The following is an 11,505-nucleotide window of genomic DNA, read 5'->3' on the forward strand; positions in this document are numbered from 1 at the left end:
TGGCACTGAGTCCTCGGTAGGGTAAACAACATGATGAGAGGCATCAAGGAGCACAAGGGGGACAACAGGAAGAGGAGGACAGTAACGTAGATTTAGGCTTAACGATAAATCTCACTTCGGAATTTGCCCTCTTCCACACAAGCACCAAAAACAACAGTAGACATACAGTGTACATTTGTTTTTCTCAGGGGGGTAAAACTTGGCCATCAGAACGTACCTACTGTATATATATACCACTCCGATTTAGCCGTCAAAACCAAAACGCTGGGCAGATAAAATGACTATATAAATTGGCCCGCAACTAGAAATCGATCGTCCTAGAATTGTCCGAGAGACTGAATGCGAACATGCACCTTCACAACAAGCAGCAGATACACTACCTAGGTAATGTGCCTGATGTGGAAATGCCAATCTAAAACGCCATTTCCAGCAATTTGACGCTAGACCGATGAACTTCAATGCAACGCTGATGACTGGATTATTTGCTCGCTTTTGACCTCTCTTCAAAATTAAATTGCGGAAACTTACGATGGAACATTTTCGATGCAAAACACAATATATATTTAGAAGATCTTCAACTATGCATTGAAGATTATGAGTAGGCAGGTGTTGCTGCCACCGACAGGAGGTCGCTGTAGCGCGAACTTCTGCAACCGATCCACATCTTTTGTACGCTGTGTTAAGTGTCGCTATGCATATCCGGATAAAGTCGGGAACTTGAGAGGACATATAACTTTCACACGTTAAAGTCTGACCAGCACCATAACCCATCTCCCACAATACGCAGGGACGGATCAGGCTCGGAAGCCCCGCTGCGCCCCGCTCCCCGACTGCGCCCAGTCGCCAATCCTGGTGGCACCGATGCGCACTGGGCTCCATTTCATGTGGACCACACCAGAAGAACGTGCTGTGGTGCACGCCACAATCTCCCTGACCAGGAAGCAGCAGCGGCACAACAGGAAGCTTGCAGCGCGTCCGCGCGTCCAACACTCAGCCATCGACGATGCCGGGCCTCCGCAGGCGCTCCACGCAGGCGACGTGATAGAGTATTTCTCGCGCGCTTTCGTGTGGGGGGACAGCAGAGGGTTTCGTCGCGCCGTCGTCACCAGTGTTGACGGCGGCAGCAGCGGCAACTTCCCGATCTCGGTGGACACCGCCGAGGCCATGCCGACCGACACAATGGTCAAGCTGATCAAGGCGCGGTCCAGCAAGCTCGTTGCCGGTCTTTGGCGCAAACAGCGGACGTTCCGGTTGCTCCCTGGGACCTTCGTGGCTCCAAACCGTGCCGGCGCGCTCAAAACGGCGCTGGAAGGAGCGGTCACAGCTGCTTGTGAAGCTGTCCGTGAGGCGCTAGAGGACGCGTGCGGCGAGATCGTCCCAGAAACACCTCAGAGCAGCGTATGCAGCTCCCCGGACCGGGTGTCCGGGTCGGAGGACGTGCACGCGCCCAGCGTTCACGACAGCGCCAATTTAGCGCCGCCGCACAGCGGAGGAGCTTTCGCGACGTCTTGGCCCAATGCTGCTCGCGAGGAAAGTTTCGTGCGGTCGTCCGTGGACGAGATTGTGGGCTTCGTGTCCTCCGAAGAGGACCGGGAGCTGCAGGTGGCTTCAGCCGGTGACCAGCCAAGCTCCGTCAGCGACCGGAAGGCGGCAGCCTACATGCGGGCCATCCCCAACCGACACGCGCGTGACAAAATCCGGCACCAGGCCTCCAAGAAGCGGGCCCAGTGGCACGTGCCCAGGTCGCGGAAGCGCCGGCACCTGGCCAAGTGCGCGATCCCGAGGAGCGGGAGCGTGATCTACCACGCGAAGGCGTTCAAGCCCGTGAAGTTCGAGGCCCTGATGAAGAGCCCCGAGGTGATGAAAGAGGTGGAGAAACTGCACGACCGGCGAAGGTCGTACGAGGAGCCCTCATCCAAGAAGGGGTACCCTTACTGCCGCACTGTGCAGTGGCCTGACGAAGTGGGGCAGCTCACGACGTGCAAGCGCAACGGGGTCAAGTTCCCCGACATTGGGAGCTTCAACCCCTGTAGCTGCTTCGGGGACTGCTTCTTGGACACATGCTCGAACGTAGCATCCGCGTCGGTCTGCACCCCCAACTATTGCAAGCTTGGGGCGAGGTGCAGCAACGCTCCGCGGACGCTGGACACGCTCAAATTGTTCGACACGGGCCGGGTCGGTCTCAGTGTGTACACCACCACGGCGCTGGACGTCGGCGACGTGATTGGAGAGTACTGCGCGGAACTGACCGAGTTTGCGGCGTCGTTGAAGGTCAACCTGCTCAAGCGCTCAAGCATAACAGCGGGTACACAATGCTATACAACGCTAAGTCTGTGCTGGGCAACTACGACTATGTGGATGCGCTGAGGTGCGGGTCGATAACGCGCTTCCTGTCGCACTCCTGCCAGCCGAATGCAGCATTCGTGGAGCAGCAGACCCGCTCCCGAGTGCGCGTCCTCGTTAAGATGCTCAAGAACGTGAAGGCTGGCGCACAAGTGACCGTCCACTACGGGAACGAGCGCTGGTTCAAGTGCGCGTGTGACGGATGCTGGGTAAACCGCACTGAGATCGGTGGTGACAGCGAAGAGGAGTAAGGAGACGAACTTCCTCGCGTCTATCATATTGGTAGAGTGCTTAATTTCTGATATAATCTGAAGGTGCGACCATTCTTTTATTTGTTTGTGTGCTGGAGCGCACTGAAGTAAATATGTTAGGCAGTATAGCCACTGGCTGAAGATGTATAGCCGCTGGGTCACACGAGGCTGAGCGCGGGTCCAATGCTCGCCGGTCGGCCGAGGTCCGCCAGCACGGCAATTTCGCCTCGCTACCGCTTGCGTCTACTTATTAGCACCTCCCGGCCACTGCTGTCGACGTGAGCGGTGACACGCATGGCGAACAGGACGTAGACACAGGCCCCGAATGCATACCAATATGAACACGGGCACCATTGCCGCAGAACGTCAACTGGCCACCCGTCCGTTGGTTCTCCCTCGAACTCCTTCCTAGCGTAGTTAGAGCCCATTTGGGCCGTCACCGCGATGGCTTCGACACTGCGCTTATTTGGCGCAACAGCCACACGAGGCGCAGGTAGCGAGATGACACGCAGAATACAACAGGAGCCAGCGCGCACAGCATCCACATCCTGGTGCTCCGCCACGCCCAGTAACTTCGAGCGGACCAGCTCGGTCTCCCTGCGTTCGAGGCTTGTAGCTGGGCACACGGTGAACTTAAAAGCGCGGGCACTACTCGATTGATCCTGGCAGCACGCACTCAGCTCCCTCAAGAGTGTTCCCATCTTGAGCCGGCGACGCAGCGCGTAGTCCCGCTTTAACAACGCGTTGAAAGTCTCGGCGGGGTTGTTCGTGGAGGCGAAACCAGTGGGTGTGGCGAACACCTGCCACGCCCTGAAGTGGCCAGTCAGCCACTGTGCGTGACAATATTGCGCGAACGGAACCAAAAGCGGGTCGCTCATCCAGGCTTGTAAGACGGGACGCAGAATCCCCAAATACCCCGTCTGGCTGCGCGCGAAGTGCAGATCGTAGAGCTCTCGTAGTACTCTTGCTTGTGCACGCGAGGAAAGAAGCTTCACCCGCTCCTGGATATGCTTCATGACGTGGAAGAAGCACATCAGGAAGCGGTACTGGGGATTGCCGCCGAAAACCGCAGCGAGAGCGTTGCATTGAGCCCTGTCGCCGTCCGCCATAGCGTAGTTGACAGTTAGGTGCTTCCCAGACACCCAGAAGTACACACGGCATAGGGACAGCAGAGCATCCTGGAACATCGGTTGCGTTTACTTCGACATCACGAACAGGGCCGCCAGGTGGAACCTCCGCGACCGGTCCGACACCCCGACCACCAGGATGGGGTAGTCGCACTGGTTGGTCTTGTACGTCCCGTCCAGGTGGTGGATGAAGCTCTCCGGCGGCACGGTCAGGCGCGACATTAGCGCTTTCGTCGAGATGCCCACTAAGAACGGCTTCATGTCGGAGCCATTACCCACGATGGGCTTGCTCAGATCGTCCATGCGCCAGGCGAAAGTGAACGCCTGGGTCATGGGCTCGGACCTGGAGTATGCGCGCTCGCGGATCCAGGCCGTGAGGCCCTCCACGCGGTCATGGTTCTCCATCTGAGTGCGGCTGTAGTAATTGACAAAGTTTTGAACCGTCTTAAGGGCCAGGTAACTCCTTCAGAGGGTCGAAAACTTGCGCGACAGCGCATGTCGAATGCGCATCGGTCGCAGGTGGCTCTCCGCCAGGTCGCGGCAGAACTCCTTGTGCGCCAGGGTGAGCTTCTTGGGCGCTGGCGAGGGGGCGGCCGAGTTGTGCTAGCCGAACTCGAACACAGAGACCTTCTCCGTGGTCAAGCACGTGAGCATCTTCCCCCGCCACGCGCACTTCATCGGGCTCACCGCGGCGCAGGAATCAGCACTGTATTCTGGCAGGCGATAGCGCATCTTGTGCTCAGCGCTTAGGCACATGGTGCACCCCATAGAGTTGCTCTTGTCGATATCAAATGACTTTAGCTTTGACACCACCGCCTCGGCTTCGGCCGCGTCCACCTCTACAGCGACATCTCGCCACTGTACCCGCCTCGGCATGCTCGCCGCTCGCCGTGCCTTCCGGGAATGCAGTGGGTCACACCACAAATGGCCGGGAGGCCGCTGGCCGCAGAGCCACACATTCACCCTACCCGCAGCCCTTTTGCACGCTTCCCCCGGCGTCACCTCGTATGGTGCTGGCAGTGTGCTGGTTCATCTGGGAGGGTGCTGACCAGTTTGTATGGTGCCCACGCAGACTTATTGTGCTGGTACAGCACTGTACGGTGTGTGTAAGGCGTTCTCGGAACTTGATTATCGCCCAGCCTGAACCCGAAAATCCTTCACAGTAAGGCATAAAACCCTATCGCCCTTCGCGTGGGGTTTGGCTCGCTCTGCTCGGGTGGGTTTAAACATACATGTACCGAGCATTACGTGGGGATCGGCTCGCTGCACTCGCTTTACATACTGTTTATGTACGACAGATAAATGATACTATATATTGTGGTTTGCAGATATTTTGTCGCTCGGATTTAGGGCTTAGATCGATCTCTGAGATAAAATAATTCGAAGACATAAACATGCGAGACGGTAGTAAATCGACCTCCAGGCGTAGGTAAGTCGCACCACCTCTTCCTACTAAATATAACGGGCGCATCGTTGGTTCTCAGGACACCGAGGTAACGTCGCCGGCTACTGCTGGTCCGGTACGGCTCTGTTGGACGTGTTTAACGGCTCGTTAGCTTCGTCTGTGAGTGCACGAGCGGCTCCTGCAACACTGCGCTTTCCGCTTCTCTGTGGCGCGAGCAGCTCCCCGCCATGTAAGACCACATGTTGATACTACGCTACCATTTTACTTTAGGAAAAGCGTTTCGTATGAACCGCTGTAGCTCCTCTGAATAAAATGTAGGGTGGGCTTTCACGTACTTTCGAACACGGGTTACCACGTCGTTCGGCCAACGCGACGAGCGGTTAGTTCGACCTCCTTCATCAACCACACCATCGGTCAAAAACAACTTGTACCAACGTTGCAGTGTTCGCACGTTAGGCCCAAATATATCGCTAACATACTGCATACATATTCCATACACATGCATAAGAAAAACGGCTCGCCAACGGTAGTCGAGAGAGTACATGCTACACTTGTGCAAGGTGAAGGTTTTCGGAAGCTGCGGTGCTTCGACAGATCAGCAGCGCGATCTGCCGACCACTCGTCAAGTGTCCATATGTAAGTGTCCAATTGCATATTTTATATAATTAAAGCGCGGCATTATAATCCGTACACAGCCATCGCGATTTAAATTAAATCGGCCCGAATTTCGTTTTTGGATCGGCAATTCGACCACAGATAGCGTAAATCGATATCGATATCGAGGTTGGCGATTATAACTTGGAGGATTTAATGACGCCATCTCCATAATCGCCAGGATATCGATATCACGCTATCTGTGGTCGAATTGCCGATCCAAAACGAAATCGCGCTGCTGACGCACCGCACAATGTACCTCTCGACTACCGTTGGCGAGCCGTCTTTCTTATGCATGTGTATGGAATATGTATGCAGTATGTTAGCGATATATTTTGGCCTAACGTGCGAACACTGCAACGTTGGTACAAGTTGTTTTTGACCGATGGTGTGGTTGCTGAAGGAGATCGGACTAACCGCTCGTCGCGTTGGCCGAACGACGTGGTAACCCGTGTTCGAAAGTACGTGACCCCCCCCCCCTACATTTTATTTAGAGGAGCTACAGCGGTTCATACGAAACGCTTTTCCTAAAGTAAAATGGTAGCGTAGTATCAACATGTGGTCTAGAAGCGGAAAGCGCAGTGTTGCAGGATGCACTCACAGACGAAGCTAACGAGCCGTTAAACACGTCCAACAGAGCCGTACCGACCAGCAGTAGCCGGCGACATTACCTCGGTGTCCTGAGAACCAACGATGCGCCCGTTATGTTAAGTAGGAAGAGGTGGTGCGACTTACCTACGCCTGGAGGTCGATTTACTACCGTCTCGCATGTTTATGTCTTCGAATTATTTTATCTCAGAGATCGATCTAAGCCCTAAATCCGAGCGACAAAATATCTGCAAACCACAATACTAGTACGCTTTCCATGTTCGGCATATTCTGGTCAAAGACTGGGTCTTTTACTGGGACCGGGTATAAACCCAGCGGGATACCCGGTAGATGGTGAAATACCCCTAACTGCGCGAATAAGTGGTGGTTCTCTGAGGAGACACATCTTTCTCGAGACAGCAAGCATATCGTGATTACCTGTGTGTTCTGCCGATTTACGTAGACTTTTCCATGCCCACATACAAGACAAAATCAAAATACCAGTGTAAGTGTGTCCAGTGCTGCCTGCACACTGACGAACCCCAGTTAATGATCTCGACCGGTACGCTGGTGACTGGACAGATGCCGAGATGTGTCCTCGCATGCAAGCGGGTTCATATTCGCACCAATTCAATACCATGTCTGTGCATTACCACACCGAGCAAGCAGTATGCCCCCTCATACTTCGCTCAGAACCCTCGCCTCTACGTGTTGATCTCGCTCCCGATCGAACCAGTGCATGCTCGAGTCGATGCACTTGGATAAGATCGAAGGGTAGCGAGCGTAATCGCGTTACAGTTGGCATGGGAGTGCTCAAGTGCAGGAGTTCGTGAAAAGCGTGATATTCAAATAGTTACATTGCTTCTCTTGAGCGATTGATTTGCACACGAAAAACCATAGATTATCCCGAATTACCTAGTTTTTTGTAGGTTAATAGGTCCCTCGTGCGATTTGGCATGGTCTCGGGAGGATCTATACCCCATCGCCCCTGTCCTAAGCATACTGCAATGTATGCAGTTTACGGTACATAATCTGTTGCCAATTCTCAGAATTAAATGATAAAAAGTAAAAGTTATAATAATTCTTGGTATTTTGGACCAATCAAAAAGTATGGACGCGGCGGGAATTGAAACCGCGTCCATCCGCATAAAATTGCGGTGCTCTATCCCAATTGAGCTACGTGTCCAAGCTCGCTTGGTTACCTTCGCAATTAAGTCTCATCAAAGTAATGTGTTGTATTGTGCATCTAGAAAAACTCATGGTCGGAGCTGCTGGAATAATCATCATCACTACAAACTGGTTTTCCTGCTGCAATTTGGGTAGAAGAGTGCAATAGCTTCGTTTACAGAATAGCCAGCAGCCTGGAATTCGAGAAGGCGGCGCTTGTGCGTATAGTCGACTGCAATGCGGGTGTAGCGCTTTGTTTTTTTGCCGGTTCCTGTGGTGCGTGGTCTACCCATAGCACTTTCAACACTGAGACCGAATGGCTGCTGGCAGCCTATAATTAGCTGGTCAACATGGAATTTTAACTACAGACATCCCGGTGTCAATGCATTGTTTTCATTGACTAAAATAAAAATTCGCCTAGGACAAAACTTCGCTTAGGACAGGGGCGATGCGGTACTTTATCGCCAAAGATGCGATATTTGCCTAGGTGCCGACCAACTCCCTAGATGACCTAGTGTAACTTAAGTTCCGTACTCTCTTGTACAGTGCGACCCCCCGTTTTCGCGGAGGGTGGACCATAAAAGAAACGAGGGGGTAATAACCTGTGCTATATACATTAAAATGATTTGCTATTTGATACTGTATTTCACTTAATCCGGGCCTTATAAATGAAGCCTGTGCGGCACCAGCAGTTGCGAATAGTTCATCGGAGATCTTTTAAAGCCCTCAGAGGAACACTTCATTGCGGAGAAGAGATCCACAGTCTTATACCATGTTGGCGCTAAGACAAAGTTCGTGTTTCTGAGTTAGTGTCAGCGTAGTGTACCAGGAGGGGCGCCGCAACATTTGTACGACACAAAAATGTTTAATGAGAGCAGGGGTATGAAAAGGTCTATGCACCCGAGTTTACGTCAATCTCGGAGAACGTGTCATCCCTCCCTTGATACAGGGAAAACCTTTGAAAACGGAGATGTGCACGCCCTTGCGCAATCCAGTCCTATCCCAAAAGCTATCATCCGAATTCCTCCGAATGTGCGGAGTATTATTTCTAACAGTTTATTAGAGGTCAGCAGCCGCGAAAACGGGGGGGGGGGGGGGGTCGCACTGTACTCCAGACTGGCTACTCACTTCATGGCCACTCCTTGTTGAATGCAGTTGTTAGTTGACGGGTCGCCCCGTAAACTTCACCTTGAAGCCGTCCCGTAAGTCGTCCTGTAATACGTACCACAACAAATATAAATTACGTGCTCCGTAATAAATTACGAAGCCAGTACTATATAATGCAGTGCGTTACACGATCCCACTCGCCAAGAAACAAGAGGTTATCAAGTGGAACGAAAGCCAACCAGAGCAGTCCGTCACTTCGGCAGGCTGGGCTGGTCCCTCTATCCGGGCACTGTTCGTCAGTGGTGGAGACAGCGTGAGATAATCATACATGTATCTGGAGCTCGTTAAACACTGTGCTCGACGAGATACTACACACGATATTTGGAGTATTGTAGCACAGTCAATAGTGAGAAATAGCACATTCTAACCCGATATATTTGTAGCGGAGGATTTTCCCTGCAGTTGTTTCTGTATTATAGTCATTTCCTTATGGGAATGTACACAGTATCGTGTTGACATGGGAGTCCATCGGAGGGATTATGGTTCAAACAATCCGACGTCTTGTCTCCAAGAGTCTCGGCAAGACAGCTCGTCTGTAATGGAAATGGAAGAATGGTCGATTACCGATTAGTGGTCTTCTCAATTTGATAAGTAGTAGTGCTATCTTCTTGTCGTTTATTCGATCAGTGTCTGGAATACGATGCCTGTCCGTTGGGTGAGATGTAGCTGAACATGACGTACTCGGAATATATCGTGGTTTCTTCGTTGGAACTCCCCGAAGAAACTGGATGTTGCCAAATTTTTGAGAATGCTTGTGAAGATCTTTTGATTCGGCTTGTCGGTCTGTCTAAGCAGCCGACGGTAGTGAGCTCCGAATGTTGTGTACATCGCGGCAAGGGTGGTATTGAGTGGACAGCTCGTCTATAATAAGCTGAACTGGTATCAAAGTTTCATAAGTAATCCGTCTAACTTTCCTGTGCAGCGCAGCGACACAGTCAGTGCCATAGCCCCCCCCCCCTGTCAATTCCAAACCTCTCGCATTGCCAAATTTGCCCGCAAAGTCGCAAATGCAGTTCTATCAACTATTCGTGCTAGCGGCTATTGCCGCTCAACCCTCAGCAGCAGCGAAGACTACCCTCAAAACCCGGCTCAATGGCTGGTACAAGTGTTCCGATCACACCTTCTCTGACGAAGGGAGCTCAAGTGGACAGTACTCCGAGTGCGCTACCTTCAACGCGCCGCTCTGCTACCCTGGTATCTGCAAGACGCCGCAGTTTGCCGACCCGACAATCGACGTCTTCGTGAAGCGCATGCCAGCGACCAATGGCGACCCTAAGACCGCTACGAATGTTTGGCTCCTGCCAGGTGGTCCGAGCTCCTCGACTTCATGTACGTGACATTCTGAGTTTCGTCCGTTTGCGTCACCTGCCTAACTCCGCTGTCGTTTTCAGTGGAGCCATCGATGGTTAGCTTGCTCGCTGAACTCAATGGGACAGCGAACATATACACGATGGACTACCGCGGTCTTGGTCGTAGCACGCTTCTGGACTGCGTCGCAGCGCAGGCAACTACCACCGGGTCGCCATACGGTAGAGAGTTCGACCCATCCGAAGTCCCAGCCTGTGCTCAAGAACTACAAAACAAGTACGGCGATCTAGCCGCGTTCTCAGTCACCAGTTCTGCCACTGACTTGGCGACATTCATCTCGAAGTACACAAACGACGCCAATACCATTGTGTACGGCGCCAGCTACGGAACCATATTTGTGGAGCGCGTGATTCACTTGAACCCCCCAAAGGTAACGGGGTACGTCTTAGACGGCGTCGCAGCCACATCGGGAGCACCAGAGGACAAATCCTTTTACATGTCAAAGCGGGATGTTGACTTCGGTATAGTGGGTGACCGCTTCTTGGAGCTGTGCTCGCAGGACGTTACCTGCAGTGGCCACTTCAAAAAGCCAAATACTCTTCCTACCACGCTTCGTGCCTTGGTGACCGACTTCGACAAAGACCCGAACTCCACATGTGCGACGCTATTGAAGGATGTGAAAAATTTTGGCGAGATGCTGCCATCGGCTACATTGACGATTACTCTCGGCACAATGTTGATGGACGCGGAGATGCGGAAACTCATTCCTCCGGTCGTTTACCGATTGAGTCGATGTGAGGCTAAGGACGCCGATGTTCTGGGCCAATTCATCTATTACTTTAACTCATACGTTGGCGCGTCAACCCAAGACGATGGATTGTACTCTCCGCTTCTCGCCGATCTCATCATGTACTCGGAGATGTATGAACGCCCGCAGCCCTCAGCAGCTGAAATGGAGAAACGGTTTAAGGATGCTCTTATCTCTGCGGGAGCACTCGCGCAGCCTCCGCAATATTGCGCCTTCTCCAAGGAAAAATCTCCGGCGTGCAATGAGTTCAACGTCGGCAACTATACTGCACACAGCATTACCTACAAACGGGACAAGTACTGGAACAAGACTGCCACAATCCCCCGCCAGGCCAGCGTACTGCTCCTGAGCAGCAAGCTTGACGCTCAGACTTTGCACGAGTATGCTGAAACGTTGCTGGAAACGCTAGACGGGAACTCAAAGGAGCTGGTTACGTTCAACACTTCTGTTCACGGTGTGCTGGTGTGGACCCAGATGGATTCTGGTAGTGAGCTGTCTCCAACTTGCGGCGTCAAGATACTCGCATCGTATGTCAGTAACAAGGGCAAACTCAAGGGCCTGGACAAGTCTTGCGTCGACGAAATGCCCAAGTTCAATCTGACGCTATCAATGGACTACCTGGCCACGTACTTCAGTACCGACGACGTGTACGATGGCGTCTTTAACTCAAGCTTGAGCTCCCAGTGA

At 52.7% G+C, this 11,505-nt stretch overlaps 4 protein-coding genes across 4 annotated transcripts; 2 read left to right on the forward strand and 2 right to left on the reverse strand.

Annotated features, from left to right (window-relative positions):
• Window positions 1–861: 861 nt before the first annotated feature.
• IUM83_05055 (putative set domain-containing protein) lies at window positions 862–2,594 on the forward strand (the record flags this gene model as incomplete). Its single annotated transcript, XM_067929167.1, has 2 exons — window positions 862–2,271; window positions 2,409–2,594. The coding sequence occupies 2 exons, from the start codon at window positions 862–864 to the stop codon at window positions 2,592–2,594; spliced, it is 1,596 nt and encodes a 531-aa protein (XP_067794625.1).
• Window positions 2,595–2,824: 230 nt separating this feature from the next.
• On the reverse strand, window positions 2,825–3,703 carry IUM83_05056 (uncharacterized protein; the record flags this gene model as incomplete). Its single annotated transcript, XM_067929168.1, has 1 exon — window positions 2,825–3,703. One exon carries the CDS (start codon window positions 3,701–3,703, stop codon window positions 2,825–2,827), a length of 879 nt encoding a protein of 292 aa, XP_067794622.1.
• Window positions 3,704–3,790: 87 nt separating this feature from the next.
• IUM83_05057 (Intraflagellar Transport Protein 52) lies at window positions 3,791–4,126 on the reverse strand (the record flags this gene model as incomplete). Its single annotated transcript, XM_067929169.1, has 1 exon — window positions 3,791–4,126. One exon carries the CDS (start codon window positions 4,124–4,126, stop codon window positions 3,791–3,793), a length of 336 nt encoding a protein of 111 aa, XP_067794623.1.
• A 5,583-nt stretch (window positions 4,127–9,709) lies between these two features.
• Window positions 9,710–11,505, forward strand: IUM83_05058 (Serine protease family S33; the record flags this gene model as incomplete). Its single annotated transcript, XM_067929170.1, has 2 exons — window positions 9,710–10,031; window positions 10,094–11,505. The coding sequence occupies 2 exons, from the start codon at window positions 9,710–9,712 to the stop codon at window positions 11,503–11,505; spliced, it is 1,734 nt and encodes a 577-aa protein (XP_067794616.1).

Source organism: Phytophthora cinnamomi (assembly GCF_018691715.1).
Source record: "Phytophthora cinnamomi strain GKB4 chromosome Unknown Contig23, whole genome shotgun sequence".
NCBI classification, from domain to species: Eukaryota; Oomycota; class Peronosporomycetes; order Peronosporales; family Peronosporaceae; genus Phytophthora; species Phytophthora cinnamomi.